The 17,885-nt window shown below is 37.2% G+C and overlaps 2 protein-coding genes and 1 long non-coding RNA gene across 6 annotated transcripts; 2 read left to right on the top strand and 1 right to left on the bottom strand.

The window, feature by feature from the left end:
- Positions 1-731: 731 nt before the first annotated feature.
- LOC117147579 (high mobility group nucleosome-binding domain-containing protein 5) lies at positions 732-3,741 on the top strand. The gene is made up of 3 exons (XM_033314562.1): positions 732-994; positions 2,406-2,773; positions 2,845-3,741. Exons 1-3 carry the CDS (start codon positions 969-971, stop codon positions 3,000-3,002), a joined length of 552 nt encoding a protein of 183 aa, XP_033170453.1. The 5' UTR covers positions 732-968; the 3' UTR covers positions 3,003-3,741.
- On the bottom strand, positions 759-2,197 carry LOC117147665. The gene is made up of 2 exons (XR_004459859.1): positions 2,052-2,197; positions 759-1,984 (listed from the first exon to the last, which is right to left on the bottom strand). It is a non-coding gene; the product is annotated as an uncharacterized LOC117147665 (long non-coding RNA).
- Positions 3,742-6,210: 2,469 nt separating the features above from the next.
- On the top strand, positions 6,211-16,546 carry LOC117147318 (choline/ethanolamine kinase). 4 transcript variants are annotated; one of them, XM_033314283.1, is made up of 8 exons: positions 6,211-6,451; positions 11,542-11,648; positions 11,837-12,182; positions 12,242-12,394; positions 13,272-13,660; positions 14,424-14,492; positions 15,251-15,674; positions 15,737-16,545. In XM_033314283.1, the coding sequence occupies exons 1-8, from the start codon at positions 6,431-6,433 to the stop codon at positions 15,797-15,799; spliced, it is 1,572 nt and encodes a 523-aa protein (XP_033170174.1). In that variant the 5' UTR covers positions 6,211-6,430; the 3' UTR covers positions 15,800-16,545. The 4 variants fall into 4 exon arrangements, with proteins under 4 accessions (XP_033170174.1, XP_033170332.1, XP_033170098.1 ...); XM_033314207.1 differs by lacking the exon at positions 6,211-6,451 and adding an exon at positions 10,846-11,112 and having other exon boundaries at positions 15,737-16,546; XM_033314360.1 differs by lacking the exon at positions 6,211-6,451 and adding an exon at positions 10,866-10,899.
- Positions 16,547-17,885: the final 1,339 nt, after the last annotated feature.

The following is a 17,885-nucleotide window of genomic DNA, read 5'->3' as shown; positions in this document are numbered from 1 at the left end:
TACCGGATCAAATAAGTCTATAGAATTGGGAAGGTGTATTACCCGAAACATCTTTTTTGTCAATGAGAAAAACAAGAATAGGAATGCATTTTTGAATATTTAACTGCTATACTTGTATAGTCTCTAAATAATAGTTAAAAGGTGGCAGCCCTTTTTAGTGGTGGACCGTGATTTTAAAATATTGATCACTGCTTCGTTATTTCATCTCCTTAATATATTAAATTAAAATTGTAAAAATCTATCGAAATAAACTAACTCGGAATTAAAAAACAAACCAAGTAGAACGCGGGCGATAACGATAACAAACAAACAAGGAATATGTTCTTTAACTTTAATTTCTGTATTGATAAAACACACTTTATTTATAATAATAATATCGTTTTCTGATACATACATCGTGTTTATATATTTTCTTAATACTGTTACAATCATAATTTTCACCTCTACTGATAAAGACCCTACCCAGCGCGCGTGCGGTGGTGAAAAACGACAAAGCACACATCCAAAGCTCAAAAAGCTTTAATTTAAAAAATCGTATGCACCAATATTGATATGTAAAGCAATACCAACATCAATAGTCGCTGAATGTTCTATAAAAATCTATCGATGACGTTTCTATCTGCACGAAGATTCAAAAAAACTACGTAGTCGTATGCAGAACTATCGCAAGCAGACTACCGACGTCTACCAACACTAGAGGGGGTCGCTTTAAAAGCCGGGGCGACGCTCTTGGCTATCTCATTCGGCGTTTTTCTTTGTGACTGTGTGGACGTTCTTATTTGTACGGCAAAATCTCCAGAAACTAAGCGACTTTCTTAGCAAAGCTACCAAAGAGGAAACTACATTGAATTTGGTTCTTTGAAATCTTTGTGCTGATATTCAAGTCGTGCTTGGTGATCCAAAAACCCTCAATTACAACGTGTTTTCTCGCTTTGCCTTTGAAAAGTTATATCTAACAGTAATTCAAAATGGCTGATGTGGCTGATCAAAAGAAGTGAGTACTTTGTTTGCCTTGTTTTCGGACGTTTTTGGATTTTGTTTAAGCAATGGACTTGTAGCGAATTTTGCAAATGAAAATCTATGTTATTTGCCGCAAACATTTGGAAATTTTCTTTTGAATTCTGTGTCTATATACGCAAAACGCTTCTCGGCACTAATGTAGTTGTCTCGTTCCCGCCAAAGGCAAAACGGTGTGCGCGCAAAAACCGACGCCGTTTAATTTGGCGCGGCGTCATGGTGCCTTCTCGCTCTTTCTCCGGCCGGCAAACGGCAACATGAATTATTTGTGTGTGTGTGTAGCGGCGGAGTATTGCGTTGAGTGTATGCGGACGACAACCCAATTGCGCAAAAGTCTATGTGCGTGTATGCGTGTGCAGCATTCAAGTTGCCGCTCTTTTTTTGTGCTGCTTTATTTCAGCTGTCTTTGCTACCTCGTCTGTTGCTTTGCTTCGGTCCTCACCAGACATAAAATTTCGTGTCTTGCCTTTTACACCCGTTCGATAGCTTAAAGCTCGAAGCTTGAAATTAACAGTATAAATTTGTACACTTATATCTATATTATCATTGCTAAAAATACTACCTCTTGCCGTCTCGATGAACACATATGTAGATATTATTTTAAAGTAGTTATATGCTGCAGTTTATAAAGTACTAGAAAAACAAAACTCATGCCTTAGGTTGTGCCGTTTTTTTTTTTTTTTTAAGGCAGGCTGTATGATGTTGTTTGTATAGCTTTGACCGTTATTTTTGTCGTTTAGCGTTGCTACTTTGCAACTCTCTTTTTGCTCGCCCTATAGAATTCAATCTACCTCAGGTGGCTGGTAGATGCGTGCGAGAGAAACGACTATATTATCATTAGTCCCATTAAAACTGGTTTTTATTTCTATCTTTGTTCGTTTTAGTTTAAACGGGTCTCGCTTTTCATTTTGCACGTCTGCAAGCATCTTTTTGATGCTACCCTGTTCTCATCTGTTGGTAGAGAGCACTGAAATAACACATAAACTTATGCCATTTATATGAAAAAAAAAAACCGTGCGCCTAATCGCACTCACCTTTTCGTGGTTTCTTTTGCGTCGCAGCTTGAACGAGTTGAAAAACGCCGGCAGATGTAACAAAGCACCTTTGTATGTTTTAATTCCGAACATCCTCTGGCTGTTATGAATAGAGTGGGGGATGAAAACATAAACTTTACAGGCGCTTTACTGAAATTGTTGGTTTTTTTTTTTTTAATTCTGCAGAAAAAACACTTATATATTCCTTTAATTCATTTATAAATAGTTTTGGTTTTTGATCATTTGTATCATTCGTATGTAGTATAAATCTGTACATACGAAGTGCAGTTTCGGCCACCTTCGGAAAAAATTATAAGTGCATCCTGACTTTCGTCTCTTACTTATCACCCACAGTGAGACCGCGGTTGTCGAGAAGGTCGCAGCTGAGGAAGTTGATGCTGTAAAGAAAGATGCAGTTGCCGCCGAGGAGCTTGCAGCTGAGAAGGCAAGCACTGCAGAAAACGGTGCCGCCGAAGAGGAGATCGTAGCCAAGGAGAACGGAGCCGCCGACAGCAGCGCGTCCGAGCCCACCGATGCAGTCGATGGTGAAAAGAGGTCTGAGCCTACTGTTTCTTTTGCCGCCGATAAGGATGAGAAGAAGGACGAGGATAAAAAAGAGGATTCCGCTGCCGAGGGGGAGGACACCAAAAAAGAGAGCAGCGAAGCTGTTCCACCTGCTGTTGAGAATGGCTCCGAGGAGGTCACCAACGGTGACTCAACAGGTATGATTTCAATGCCTAACAAATTTTCCACGTTCATGTTCTTATTATTCCTTTTTTTTATCGCCTTACAGACGCTTCCGCCATTGAGGCTGTAAAGCGGAAGGTGGATGAGGCTACAGCCAAGGCCGACGAGGCCGTCGCCACGCCGGAGAAAAAGGCTAAGCTTGATGAGGCCAGCACAAAGGATGAGGTGCAGAATGGGCCCGAGGCTAGCGAAGTGGCCGCCTAAGGGAATCGCCCGCGGAGCAGCACACTCAGTAATCTACTTATTAAATACTTACTAACACAACAAAAAAGCAAATCACACAAATTACGGTTCTACCGCCAGGAATCTGCACTGTATCCATTTTCCGCTTTTGGGAGCGGGTGATACGTGGGTGGCTGCTTGGGTGGCGGGCGCAATTCTCCAATAACAATCCTGCAATGGGAGCGTAGTTTTATAGCGTACCGGTTCTCCTCTCTCTCTTCTCTACTAACGAACAACCTACCAACCAACAATACCGCAAACGAAAAAAAATCCATTATTATTTAAAAACTTACTTAAAATCTTAACTTTAAAGCAAAGTATATATATATAAAGCAAAGGATTAAGAGAACAATATTAAGCGAAATTAAGATGCGAGATCCTCTATGTTTTTAAGAATAAAAGTTGTAAACAAAAGCGTCAAATTTATTAATTGTAAAAAAATACGAAGCGAATGAAACAAATTGCAAACAAAATCTTTAACTAAGAAAAACATCAAAACATTACGGCAAAAATAACATGTAATTCTTTACAATTTTTAATTTTACAACCGTATCTTATTTTTGAGTATGAATATTTATATCGAACAAGCTAAAACTAAAAATTCATTAAAATGTAACAAAAAGCTGCCAGCAACACCCCCAGAAAAATGTATGCCAACCGACTAAAAAAAATAATACCACATAGAAACAATAAAAAGTACGAAAAACAACTTTTACAGAAATACTCTTGAAATAATCATTTTTAAAATGTTTTCGAAACCGTACCTTTTTTTTTGTGGTCAAGGTACCTATTTCTCATTCCAAGTAACACTTCATTTATTTGTCTAAGCCCACGAAATAGTCTGCGACGAAACTCTTATTAATGTTCAATATTTTACGATTTAACAAAAAATCCTGACAAATCCAGCATTCAGCAAAATCAAAATTCCAGATTATATAACAAAAATTATTTAAACGACAAATGAAAATCAAGCATAAGGCGTAATTTTTATTAATTTGAGCATGTTTGTATTGGCGCAAAATAACGCCAATAGTAGAAATCTTAGAAAAGAGATTTTCTAAGCTGAGACCGAAGTGCATATTTGAGGAAAGTAAACTATTTTAAATAATTTGGAATGGTGTTGTCTGCTTGAAAATCTTTTTTAGATACCGACACAAAACGTTAAAAATAGTACTACTATTTGCCTACGGTAAGTTGTTTTTTAAATTTTTGGACCTCGTTTAATTTTTAATTTTAATATGAAAATGTCCTATTTGATAGACTCATGATATTAGATATTCAACTGTCCCTTACATTTACGCCAATTGACAAACGTGTAAAACATACGGCAAATCCACAGTTCACACTTTAGCTAAAATTACCTGAAGAATCATTGCTGCCAAATTCTTTTCGATAAATCCCTCGGAGGTGTTCCTTCTTCCATTCCTTCTGGATACCAACTCAACTACTATTTACCCTATTTTACCCGTTACCCGTAGACTATATTAGTTGAAAAGAACTTACCAGGTAGCAGTTCTTTTATTTTTTGTCAGAATCAATAGAACCTAAAACACTTTAGACACGCCGTCCTTACACCTACAAAAAACTAAACAAAAATTTGAAAATAAATTTTCTCATTTCATTGATCAATATTAAGATATTAAGACAAATTTTGAAATTTCGCGTTCGTATTTCCACTACTCAGCTATGGTATCGGATAGTCGAGGAACTAGACTCTCACTCTTGTTTTTATTTTTATATTAAATCTATTTTCTCTCGCAGAACATATTGTCGTGCCCACAGTTTCGAAAATGTTTTGGAGTCTTTTTATTTCATTGTTTGTCTTGTTAATTTGTATCTATCAGGCCTACTCCGCTAGTCGTAATTTTGTTCTATTTCGATTTGGGTAAAATCTTTTGATTTCGTTTTTAGGTGCTTTGATTTTCGCAAAATGTTTGCTATCGGAATGTCTTGTAAACAATAAACAGCTGTTTAAACTGTTTTTCCAAACAATAGAGCGGCCACATTTTTCACAGCTTTAATTACAATGTTCGTAATTAATTTTTTACTGCACTTTGTCCATTTAAGTTATTAAATTATATAGCATTATTTACGATCACTTTTGACCCTCCATTAAATTTATGATTAAATTCTTGTATATATTATAAGTGTTTTTACTTGCCTTTCTCGTTTCACCAACAGTACGGCAACCTTCGCGATAACTTTTGGCGGCGTACTTATCGGCCCCTTTCCAAATCGAAAATTTTCTTGGAGACGGCGAAATTCCGTCTGTCAACTCTGAGGTGGGGTCAGAAATAAATTTTTTATAAAATAACTAAGTGTCAGAATGATCTTATGGCATTTACTTTTCATTCCGACCAGACGAAAGTGCCCAATTTTTACGATTTTGCGATTCTAAATCGAAATCGTAAAATTCTTATGAATTTTATTACCGGAGCATGTCAAAATCATTTTACCCACGGCCACAAGCCAAAAATTTCAAAATATTTTTATTTATTTTTCATTTCATTGGTATATTTATGCATATTCATGTGCCTAAAATTTTGGAAATTTCTACTTTGTGCTCCCGCTTGCTGAGTAACAATAGCTGAGTGCTACAATACTATCTTTTGCTTTGTTTACTTTGATGTAAAGTTAATTTTTTTGTTATCGTAAATGTATATTAGTTGCCTTCGCACACTGCAGTCCATAGAGATGCAATATTCTGTAAGCATTTTACAAGAGTCAGTATAAACATGGCTACTACGGGCCTTTCTTTCTTGTGAAACTTTATAATTAAACATTAAAATACTTTGTCACTTTCACTGACCCGTTTAAGAACTTTTATGAATTGTTCTAATGCGGAATCGACTTAGAAAATAACAGAGAGATACGGTTTAGATTAAAAAAAGGGAAAGACATTGAGAACACATTGAACCAGATGCCAGCAACAGTTGTATTTTTCAGCGGTAGTTGAAATTCAGTTCAAATTTATTCGGCAGTTCGATTGTTTTAACTTTAATTTGGATTGTTTTAACATCCCAATTAAACATTCGAGAGCAGATCAAAAGAGTTGCAGTACCCCTTAATAACAGATAAAGTAGCAAAACGAGTAGGAGAGAGCCGAATTTCGACTCGGCTCTCGCTGCTACTGCTTCACCAAAACTGAGCTTTTCTCCATGGCGCCGTCGATCAAAGGCGGCGAGTGCTAAGTAGTCGAATCTGAATCGTTCTTGTGAGTAGGCGCTTTGAAACCGTTAACTGAGACTGAGACCGCGTATGTACTCAATGTTTTTATATTGCACTATAATAAAAACCACGTGACGTCCAATTCTCGGTTTTTGTATTGCTGCTGTCAGACACCGCTTATTTGTCGATGCCTGGCTTCCAAAATTGCCAAATACCATAAATAAATAAAATTGCGAAGGACAATGGCCACCAACCTGCAAAAGGTAAGAAGGGAACTTCGAGACTGGTGTTAGTCAGTAACAATATTCCTCCAAGGTTTTAAAAGTTTCTGTTTTGCTAATTTTGTATCATACCTTTCGTACAATGACTCTGATATTGTTGGGGCTTTGCGTATTCATATCGTCGTCCAGTTTTGTATGTTTGTTTTCATCTTTATATTGTAGAGGTTGTACCCCTGAGCTTATAAACATTGTGTATTGCTGACAGAATTCTCGTAGGAAGAGATATTTATAATTATGTTAACTTTCTACCATATTAAATGTGAATGTTTGTACATATGTATGTAAAATATCCTAATCAGTATACACGCATGTACACATTTTTTAACACGTGACGAAACTTGAACTTCAGTCTCATTCGCCAGATTGTAAAGCTACTTACACACACACATAAACATTACAATGTTTATAAAGACTTCTTGTGATTTGTCTTGTCTTGTGTTAAAGAAGGTATTGTTCATTGTCATTTTATCGCTGAATTAACGTCTAGGTAGGAAGTATATTGTCTTTATAATCAACCTTATAATCCTGCCTTACAATCGACACAGCCTATTAAAAAATAAATGTTTTGCATTCCATTTTTCATTTTTGCGGTTCCACGTCGATTTTTAATCTTACAGAATTTTTGTTATCGCCTCGTGGATCGCTCACTGCTTCGTGCATTGCCGTTACCAATCTCCTTTATTGACTTATCAGTACTTTTTATACCCGTTACTCGTTAAGTAAAAGGGTATACTAGATTCGTTGAAAAGTATGTAACAGGTATACTTATATATATATATTTCTGACCATATAAAGTATATATATTTTTGATCAGGTTCAGTTGCCGAGTCGATCTAGCCATGGCCGTCTGTGCGACTGTCCGTATGAACGTCGAGATCTAAGGATCTCAAAAGTTTGAGATTGAGATTCAGCCTACAGATTCTCGAGCCAAAGACGCAGAGCAAGTTTATCGACCCATGTTGCCACGCACAAAACTGCCACGCCCACACTTTTAAAAAAATGTGTTCATATTTTTTCATTTTTATTAGTCTTGTAAATTTATATCGATTTGCAAATTTTTTTTTTTCCACTCTCACGCCCTAAAACGGCCCAAAACTGCCACGCCCACATTTTTGAACCATTTTTCGATATTTTTTATAATTTTATTAGTCGTGTAAATTTCTATCGACTTGCCAAAAAACTTTTTGCCACGACCACCCTAACTCCATAAAGCTGCCAAACCAGTCACGTCACACAATTTTTAAATTTTTCTCATTTTATTCCCCAATATCTATCGATATCCCAGAAAAATTATGATATTTCGCGTTCGCATTCACACTAGCTGAGTAACGGGTATCTGATAGTCGAGAAACTCGATTAATGCATTATCTCTTGTTTATATTCCATTTTTGTGTTGCGTGCGCCGCTCACTTAGAATTTAACCGTTTTGGCCTACAGTTGTACGATCAAATTACATAGTTTAGCTATACATTGATGCTAAGTAATGTGGATTGTTGTCATTGCGCAGTTAACATTCCAATGACAGCAAGATCATATTTCCCACATTTAACTAAATTATCTTTATAAGCCCCTGTTTTTGATATTGCGCAGCTGTAAACATACACATCTTACATTTCTCATACTCACTTCCCGTAGAGTTCTATCGCCATGTCGTATTTTTAACTTACGCAAATCCAACGTTGTTATACCAAGAATCGAAGGAGATCTTATTGGGAAAGTCAAAGTATTGATGCATCCGAAGAATTTTACATACTTATATGTACATAAATAGTCAAAAAGTATTATATTTATCATGCTAATTCTTGGCAAAGATATATTTGACAAGTACATTTTGGAGACTGATTATGTCCATGTGGCGCTATTATGGTTAAAGCAAAGACATTAGAATAATGAGTTTTAATTACTTTGGTTGAAGAAGTTAAGAGCAAACTGGGTTCAAGTTTTGCCTAATCAATAAGCAACTATGTACATGTGTACTGCCAAATACTATTTTTTTATTATTTTTTTAACTTTATTAACATGTAATTAATGTTACCACCGAGAAGTGAAGCTCGTGTTTACTAATCATCTTTTACCCTTGCACTTCATTTAAGTGAGACACTTGATTATAGATTTCTTACCTGTTTTGTACCCGTTACTTGTAGAGTAAAATGTAGAAGGACGCCTTTCCGAACCTCTAAAGTGTATTTATACATAAAGAGGGTATACTAAATTCGTAGACAATCATGTACCAGGCAGACGAAAGCGTTTCCGACTGTATAAAGTATATATATATATTCTTGGTTAGGATCGATAGCTCAGTCGATCTAGCTATGTCCGTTTGTCCTTCAGTTCGTCTGTCCGTATGAACGTCGAGATCTCAGGAACTATAAAAGCAGGTTGAGATTCAGCATACAGATTCTAGAGGCAAAGGCACAGCGCAAGTTTGTTGACCCCTGTTGCCACGCCCACTCTAAGCCATACAAAACTGTCACGCCCACACATTTGAAAAGTGTGTTGATATTTTTTCACATCGTTATTAGTCTTGCAAATTTCTATTGATTTGCCTAAAAACTTTCTGCCACGCCCACTCGAACGCCCAAAAACCACAATAAACTGCCACGCCCACATTTCTGAAAATTTTTTAAATACTTCTTTCATAATTTTATTATATTATATTATATAGTTTAAATATCGACTAGCCAATTTTTTATTTTTGCTCATTTTATTTCCCATCGATTTGTTTGGTTTGCAAATTTCTATCGGAATACAAATTTTTCTATACATTTTGGATACGCCCCACAACGGCCACAAACCGCCCAAAACAGCCCCGACTACACTTTTGAAAAATTTCTATCGATTTGCCAAAAACAATCGGTAAATTTCTCGTTCGCACACCCACTAGCTGAAAAAGGAGTTTTTATAAAAACTTAAAATCATTTCTCAAAATCACTTTTTTGACAAATTACATCTCATAAAAAACGACCATAGGCATTTTGAGAGCAATCAGATATGAGGCACCATCTAAATTAAGATAAGATTTAACTTTTAGAGCCTTCAAAATTAATGACATAAATCGCATTTTATAGAAATTCATTCACTTTACTTTCCTAAATAAAATTTGACGTATTTATGTAGGTACGTAATTCGTCGAGGCATAAGGTTAGGTATTTGTTGATTGTTAGATATCTTTAAAAAGAAATCAATTTTACATATAATAAACATTTGCATACAAAAAGTCAAGATCCCGGAATGAGATAAGAAGCTTGCAACTGATTGCAGTGGTAGTTTGTTTCAAGCCTGGGGAAAGTTCATACAAGCAGCCGTAAAACATTGAGCATGAAAGTCATAAACGGTGTAGCTTTATAAAACATATAATACCTAAAAATGTTTAAAAGGTGGTAACTATTTTGAAAGGAATAAGATTAATACGGTTAAAACAGCTCAAAGAAGGTGGGGTCGAAAAAAATGTTCAATTTTAAAAATTCGTTTTTTCCGACCCCAGCTTCTTTCAGCTGATTAAGACGACCTCATTAAAAACATACGTACATCCATAAGTACTCTTCACAGCACTAAATATTAACTATAACATTATTTTAATTCAATACAAAAAAGTTTGTTGACCATTACTAAACTACATTTACTAAATCATTATTTTTTTCGGGTTTAATTTTCAATGTATTCTGTTTTGCTTAACTAAAGAAATAACAAGAGAGAATGCTATAGTCGAGTTCCCCGACTATCAGATACCCGTTACTCAATTTCATAATTTTTTTGGGATATCGATAGAAAATATTGGGGAATAAAATGAGAACAAATTTAATAATTGTTTAAAGTGTGGGCGTGACCGTTTTGGGAGGTTTGTCGACGTTAGACGTGGCAACATGGGTCAATAAAATTTCGCTGCGGAATCTCTTCCTTCTGCTTCTTACATACTTCTCAACGAATCTAGTATACCCTTTACTCTACGAGTAACGGGTATAAAAACAACAGCTATACGCAGCATGGCAATAAAAACTGAACCGGCTTGATAAGAGTGTGTGTGGTGGGGGTTTTCTTGTAAATGTTCGATGTGTGTCAAGATGTGTGGAAACTTCCACAAATGGATTGTGAGGGTGCCAAAGAATTAAAGGAACATTTGTTGTAAGTCAGGTACAATTCCAGCTATTTTACCTGTTACCACCCTGATTCTTCGCGATTGCACGAAAAAACCAAAGTAGTGGAAATAATTGTTTGGTCTCTACCACCTAGCCGTTGGCAAGGTGAGCACGGTGGGATTGAGTCCTTAGTTCGTAGAAAAGGAAAGTCTACAGCCGCCGAGAGAGCGAGAGCGGAATGGGATTTTTATTTATGTTTCCTCTGGGTCTTGGTTTTGTAACGATGAGTCAGTTTGATTTCGTACGCCCAGCTGGGAACTACTAATTGCTAAGAGCTCAACGAAAAGACTAACTGTGTGCCTTCGCTACTTGTTATTAATTTATATAATACGATTTCAATCATATAGTACATAAATATTTTGATAAACTACGCGTAGCATGAAACAGCGAAATCGTAGGAATAGTAAAGCACTCAAACGTCTCCAGCAGCCAGATAATAAAAATCAAAATTGTTGCTTGAGTAAACGTTGCAACTATGAAAATATTTGGCAGCATTTCAATAGCAATGTAGGCCATTTTTTTTTAGAAATTATATACATAATATATGTATATATATATGTATGTATGTTTATGTATGCATATATATATATATATACATTTTATATATATATTCTCGATTTAAATATAGAGAATACATATATTAGTGAATAAATTATTATTTGTTTGTCCAAAGCAACCCAACCACAATAAGTTTCCTTCCGTCATTGCCTACTTAATCCATATGAATTTTGTTGGTAATCTACCCTTATAATTGCATTTGCTTTTTCTTTCTTGAAATGTTTTTACTATTTTTAGTACACCACCAGTATCGGGCAGAATTGTTTTAGTTGATTTCTATGCCTCTTACTCTCTTTTTTTTTGGGATTCTCTTTGTGACCGCTTTCTCTTTCAAGTATCTTTAAAAACACATCCCTCCACCCTCTCTTTAATACACAGGCCACTCTTGAGGAAATTCGACATGCGGCCGCCCGTATTTGCCGAGACTATCTAACTGGGCCCTGGAAAGTGGTTACTCCAGAGAATTTAGTGGTGAAGCGCATAAGGTAAGTCCTCTGGTTCGTTAAATATAAATATATTGCCTTGATTTTTGTATACTCGTTTCAATAATCATAAGGTTCAATTAATCATAAGGCTCCTTCCTTTATCTAATGAATTTAAAAGGGAAATGTAAATTGTTAGAAGACGGTAAAGACTCTGATGAATCACAATATTTCCAAAACTCTTCTTGCAGTGGCGGGCTGTCAAATTTCTTGTATTACGTAAGCCTTCCCGATTTAAATGACTACGATGAGCTGGAGGAACAGAATAAGCATCAGGAAAATGTCAACGTCAGCGAAGACTTCATAGAGGCCACCGCAACTGTGACCAATAGAAGCGGGGGTTTCACACACCACGATGAGTCGGCTGCCAAGGTGGTGGGCGTAACATTGATGGCGAGGGAATTAATAAATAACGAGGACGTAGCTGACGCAGCTCCTAGCGCCATACAAGCATACAAACGTCAGCGATGCGATAGTGATAGTCGCGACTCCAGTTCTTCGAAACGATTGCACACCCCCAAGCAGGAACCCCGTGAGGTAGGTCATCCACAGTACGTCATCCTTTTTAGAAGTTCATCCTTGATATATACCAACAGGTCCTTCTGCGAATCTATGGTCAGACCCATGGTGATCACGCGCTGGAGAGCATGATTACCGAGTCCGTGGTTTTCGCACTTCTCAGTGAACGGAACTATGGGCCCAAACTGCACGGAATCTTTCCGGGCGGACGCATTGAACAATACATTCCGGTATGTTGACTATAAGCCATAAAATAAGCGAGCAAAACTTAAGCAAGATGTCGTTTTTGCGAATTTCTGTTCTTAACAAGAGAGAACGCTATTATCGAGAATCTCGACTATGAGATATCCGTTACTAAGCTAGTGGGAATGCGATCAAAATATTTCCAATTCTGACAAATCGATAGAAACATACAAGAAAAATATTATGGAAATAACTTTAAATTATGGTCGGGATTAAAAAGGTGCGTTTCCAATAATTTTTTGATAGTCCAATAGAATTTGACATGACGTGTTTTTGAGCGTTTTGTGGATGTTAGATTGAGGGTGGCAAAATGATTTTTGGCAGATCGATAATTCGCAGGACTAAAAGAAATAAAATAATTTCAAATCATTTGTTAAAAGTGTGGGCGTTAGAGTGGCCGCGGCAAAATCAGTAAAGAAACTTGCGCTGCTTCTATGTCTCTGGAATCTGCGTGCCTTAGCTAAACCTTGTAGGTTTTACAGCTCCTGAGATCTCGACGTTGATACGGACATAACGGTGGACTGACGGGCGGACAGACGAATATAGCCAGAACGACTCGTGTGTTGATCCTGATTTAGAATATATATACTTTATATGTTCGGAAAAGTCTCCTTCTTTCTGTTACATACTTTTCAAAGAATCTAGTATACCCTTGAACTCTACGAGTAACGGAAAATAGAATATACGTTTCAAAAAGATCTCTTTTGAAAATTGTCTTATTTATTGTGGCTTCAAACGAATATTAAAACCAAACTAGACTCGGCGTTCCTCAAATATCTTTTAAACTAAAAGAGTACGAAGATCCAAATTTGCAATAAAATTTAAAAAACAGCTATTAAATAAAATTTGATTTATTTCCATTAGGCGCGCGCATTGATCACAGCAGAATTGGGAGAGCAACGAATATTAAAGAGAGTGGCTGAGAAAATGGGTGAAATCCACAGTCTCAATATACCCATGTCTAAGGAGCCCGATTGGATTTGGAATTGTATGCAGCGTTGGGTTTCCGGTTTAGAGAGCATTGTTAACGGCAGTGTCAAAACGAATCCAAAATCTTCGGTACTAAAAAAACAAATGGAATTGATGCGGACTTTTGACTACGTTCAAGAGATGGCCTGGATTAGGTCGATTATCGAAGATGGAGATTATCCAGTTGTGTTCTGTCACAATGATCTGCAAGAAGGTAATATTCTGATGCGACAACCGACAGGCCAAAACGAACGGACCCCCCGGGAGTCTATCAGTAGCCTGAGGTGGGTTGAATTACATGAATTGTTTCCTTACTGTTCAATCAATTTGAATACATTAAGTGCTCCTAATACTTATTAGGTATTACCGATCTAGCCATTTACAATTACCTGTAAATCCTGTAAAGAAATTACTCGTAGAGTGAAAGGGTATACTAGATTCGTTGAAAAGTATGTAACAGGCAGAAGGAAGCGTTTCCGACTGTATAAAGTATATAAATTCTTAATCGGGATCATTAGCCGAGTCGATCTAGCCATGCCCGTCTGTCCTTGTGAACGTCGAGATCTCATGAACTATAAAAGCTAGAAGGTTGATATTCAGCATTCTAGAGGCAAAGAGGCAGTGCATGTTTGTTGAACCATGTTGCCACGCCCACAAGCCCCACAAAACTGACACATTTTTAAACCATTTTTCGAAATTTTTTCATAATTTTATTAGTCTTTTAAATTTCTATATATTTTCCAAAAAACTTTTCGCACGCCCACTCTAACGCCCCAAAGCCGCCGAACCGGTCACGCCCACACTTTGGAACAATTTTTTAATTTTCTTATTTTATTCCCCAATATCTATCGATATCCCAGAAAAATTAGGAAATTTCGGGCTCGCATTCACACTAGCTGAGTAACGGGCATCTGATAGGGAAACTCGACTATAGCATTATCTCTTGATTTAAATTATATTTTTACATTATATTAATGTATCAAAATTTGAAGGGCAAAGAAAATTTGCGATAAAATTTTAAAATATGCAAACCTTTTTTATTTACAGATCAAACTTCGACGAAACTTTGGGTGATAGCCTTGATGGAAATAGCAATATATCGGATACGGAGACACAGTAAGTATACCACGATCGTTCGTGAGCGAAGATAACCCGTTATTGTGCGTTGGATGCTATACAGTACCTACTTGTTATTGGCCCATTAGTCGTAAGTTCCTGCTCGCCAAACCCATATAAACATGTCTACAATTTTAGAAGACCCAAATGTGCTGCGGTCGTGGTTTGAGTTATAACAAGAGAGAATGCTATAGTCGGGTTCCCCGACTATCAGATACCCGTTTCTCAGCTAGCTTGAATCCGAACGCGAAATTTCATCATATTTGGGACATCGATAGATATTTGGGGAATAAAATGAGAACAAATTTAAATTGATCAAAAGTGTGGGCGTGACCGGTTTGGCGGCTTTTGGGCATGCCACGACTGCATAGAAACTTAAGTGACTAATAAAATTTTGAGAACATACTAACATTTATCAAAAGTGTGGGCGTGGCAGTTTTTTGCGGTTTGTGGACGTTAGAGTGGGCGTGGCAAAATGGTGGTCAACAAACTTGCGCGTCGTCTTTGTCTCTAGAATCGGCATGCTTAATATCAACATTCTAGCTTCTTTAGTTCCTACAATCTCGACGTTCATACGGACTAACGGACATGGCCAGATCGACTAGGCTATTGATCCTGATCAAGAATTAATACACTTTATATAGTCGGAAACGCTTCCTTCTGCCTGTTACGCAATATGTTTATTGGCGAAACAAAACACGTTGAAACCAATGTATACCGAATTCTAATTTTATACAAAAATTCTTCGTGTCGTATAGCAAATCACATTGTGCGTCGCCTTCACCATGCCCGGAGTTGGACACTACGAATGACTCAGCCCTGGATGCCAGCTTCATAGCCGATAATGAGCCGGATCTTATTATCATCGACTTTGAGTATTGTGCCTACAACTACCGTGGCTATGATCTTGCCAATCATTTTATTGAGTGGACTTTCGACTACACCAACCCACAGTTCCCTTACTTCTACCACAACCCCAGCAACTGCGCAACTGTTCAGCAACGGCGCGATTTCATTGTAAACTATTTAAAGAAGTATCACGATGACGAGAACTATAATATCACTGGTCAGGAGTTGATAAAGGTAGACGCTGAGATTCAGTTCTTTACAATGCTGTCTCATCTGTTCTGGAGCCTTTGGTCCGTAATTAATGTCACATCGGCGATTGAGTTTGGTTATTGGGTGAGTAATCTAAGAGTGGTTTTTGAAAAAGGTACCTATGCTAATTTTCGCGTATTTTTCAGGAATATGGTATTGCTCGAATTTTGGAATATCAAAAGCTAAAGGCAGCTTATCAAGCTAATTAAGTCAAATATCTGAACCTTCATATAATTCGAATCAGAACCATAGTTAATTAGCCTAGACATAATTGACCTTTTATAACTGTCCGCGTTTGTCCGTGTCTAGAAATAATTTTAACTGAAAATGTTTGAATAGTTCATACAAAACATTAAATAACATCGAACTATTTAAAAAGACTATTGAAATTTATAATGAGTAATTTCGTTTACATAATTGAAAATGACTGCTGTGATAATTGCGTGAAACAGGTTACAGAAAAAAACAACTACAACAATTTTACTTTGTTTTAATTGTTTTTTTGTCCTTGGCAATTTCCACGTACACGAGGGTGGCCAAATAATTCCACGATATTTACGGAATAATTGTTGTTTCTATTGCGAAATTGGTAAGAGATTGTTTCTCTACCAGCAGAGATGAAAAGTATTACAGGCAGCATCCAACCCATCCTTTAACATTTTATTAAAAGCAGGCTTGTTCAACGATTAAATAGAGTAAATAGAGTTAAATAGAGTTCCCCATAAACAAACACGTTATATAACTTTCGAATTTATGCCTTTTTTAATTACATGACATTTAAGTTGAATCGTTTTTTTTTTTTGCATTTTTCTTACCATTTGCCACATTATATGATTTCTTTACAGCAAAGTTTTAGTAGTTTTTTATATTAATATTAATTTTTTCGATTTTATTAATTTGACATTTGTAAATGCCTTATCCTTCTATGTATCTTAAAAACGGTTCCATTTAATACATTTTTGTTTTTAGATTTAAAATTTGTTGATCACATTGTTAATAAATAAATAAAGGATACAGATAATAAGAGCCATCTTTTTAGATGTGGTGTTAATTTAATATATTTAAGATTGAATTCTTTGTATTCTTCACCTTGAACGTTCACCTTGTTTTCTATATAAAAAAGCAGTGAGAATGCTATAGTCCAGTTCAGATGCCCGTTACTCAGTAACCGGTTTGACGGCTTTAGGGCGTTAGAGTGGGCGTGGAAACAAGTTTTATTGCAAGTCGGTAAGAACTTATAGACTTATTAGAGCGGGCGTGGCAAAAAGTTTTGTACAAGACTGTGGGCGTTAGAGATGACGTTGCAATATGGGTCAACAAACTTTCGATGCGTATATTTCTCTATAATAGTATGCTTAATCTCAACTTATCTTTTATAGTTCCTGAGATCTTGACGTGCATACGGCTGGACGGACACACGGACAGATGGACGGACGGACAGACGGATCGACTCGGCTATTTATTCTGATCAAGAATATATGTATATACAGAGGTGGTCAAAAAAAAAAGCACGTTGTGTAAATACTTTTGAAAAGGATCAATCTATTGTGGTAGAATGGATACGCAAAAGGCCCACTGTACCATGCAGTAGCATAGTTTACGGTGGATTGGGTGCAATGCGCCCGAATATCGGTAAGCACCACCCACGGAGACATTACCTTAGCCGCTGCCTACTGCCCACCCAGATTTAGAGCCACGGACGATTGCATCTCTTCGCTTTTGGACAGCCTCGGCCCCTAATTCGTCATAGGAGGAGACTTTAACGCCAAGCAGACTTGGTGGGGTTCCAGAGTATGCAATCCAAAAGGACGCGCGCTATGCAGGCAGGTTCTCTCCCGCAACGTCAATTGCCACAGAACTGGAACGCCAACATACTGGCCCACTGACCCTGCAGAAAAACTCCAGACATCTTGGACTTTACGATCTCTGGCGGCCTGGACCCGAATCCAGACTAGAGAGGTGGAAGACCTTCTCTCGGACCATAGTGCCATTGCCGTTTCGGTCTACGCCTCAGCCATGTTGAGATCGGCGGGTAAAAAGTTAATCTTCAAAACGTCCGACATCAGCAAATACCACCACTGGCTGAACAACACGACAGTCACTAACCCACCATTGGATACCCCTGAACTTATCGATGCGGCCGTTGCGAACCTCACCTCGCAAATTCAGGAGGCAGCAACTCATGCTGCTCCAAGGTTCTCTTCTCAGGAACCCTAGAGACAAAACAGCTCTCAACAGAGCCACCAAGGAGCTGAAGGAAACTCTGGGAAAGGAGGCCCTCGACAGTTTTGTTGG

The sequence above is a fragment of the Drosophila mauritiana genome, chromosome 2L, assembly GCF_004382145.1.
Source record: "Drosophila mauritiana strain mau12 chromosome 2L, ASM438214v1, whole genome shotgun sequence".
Classification (NCBI taxonomy): Eukaryota; Metazoa; Arthropoda; class Insecta; order Diptera; family Drosophilidae; genus Drosophila; species Drosophila mauritiana.
The sequence above is the reverse complement of the archived record's forward strand: the minus strand, read 5'-3'. Positions and strand labels throughout refer to the sequence as shown.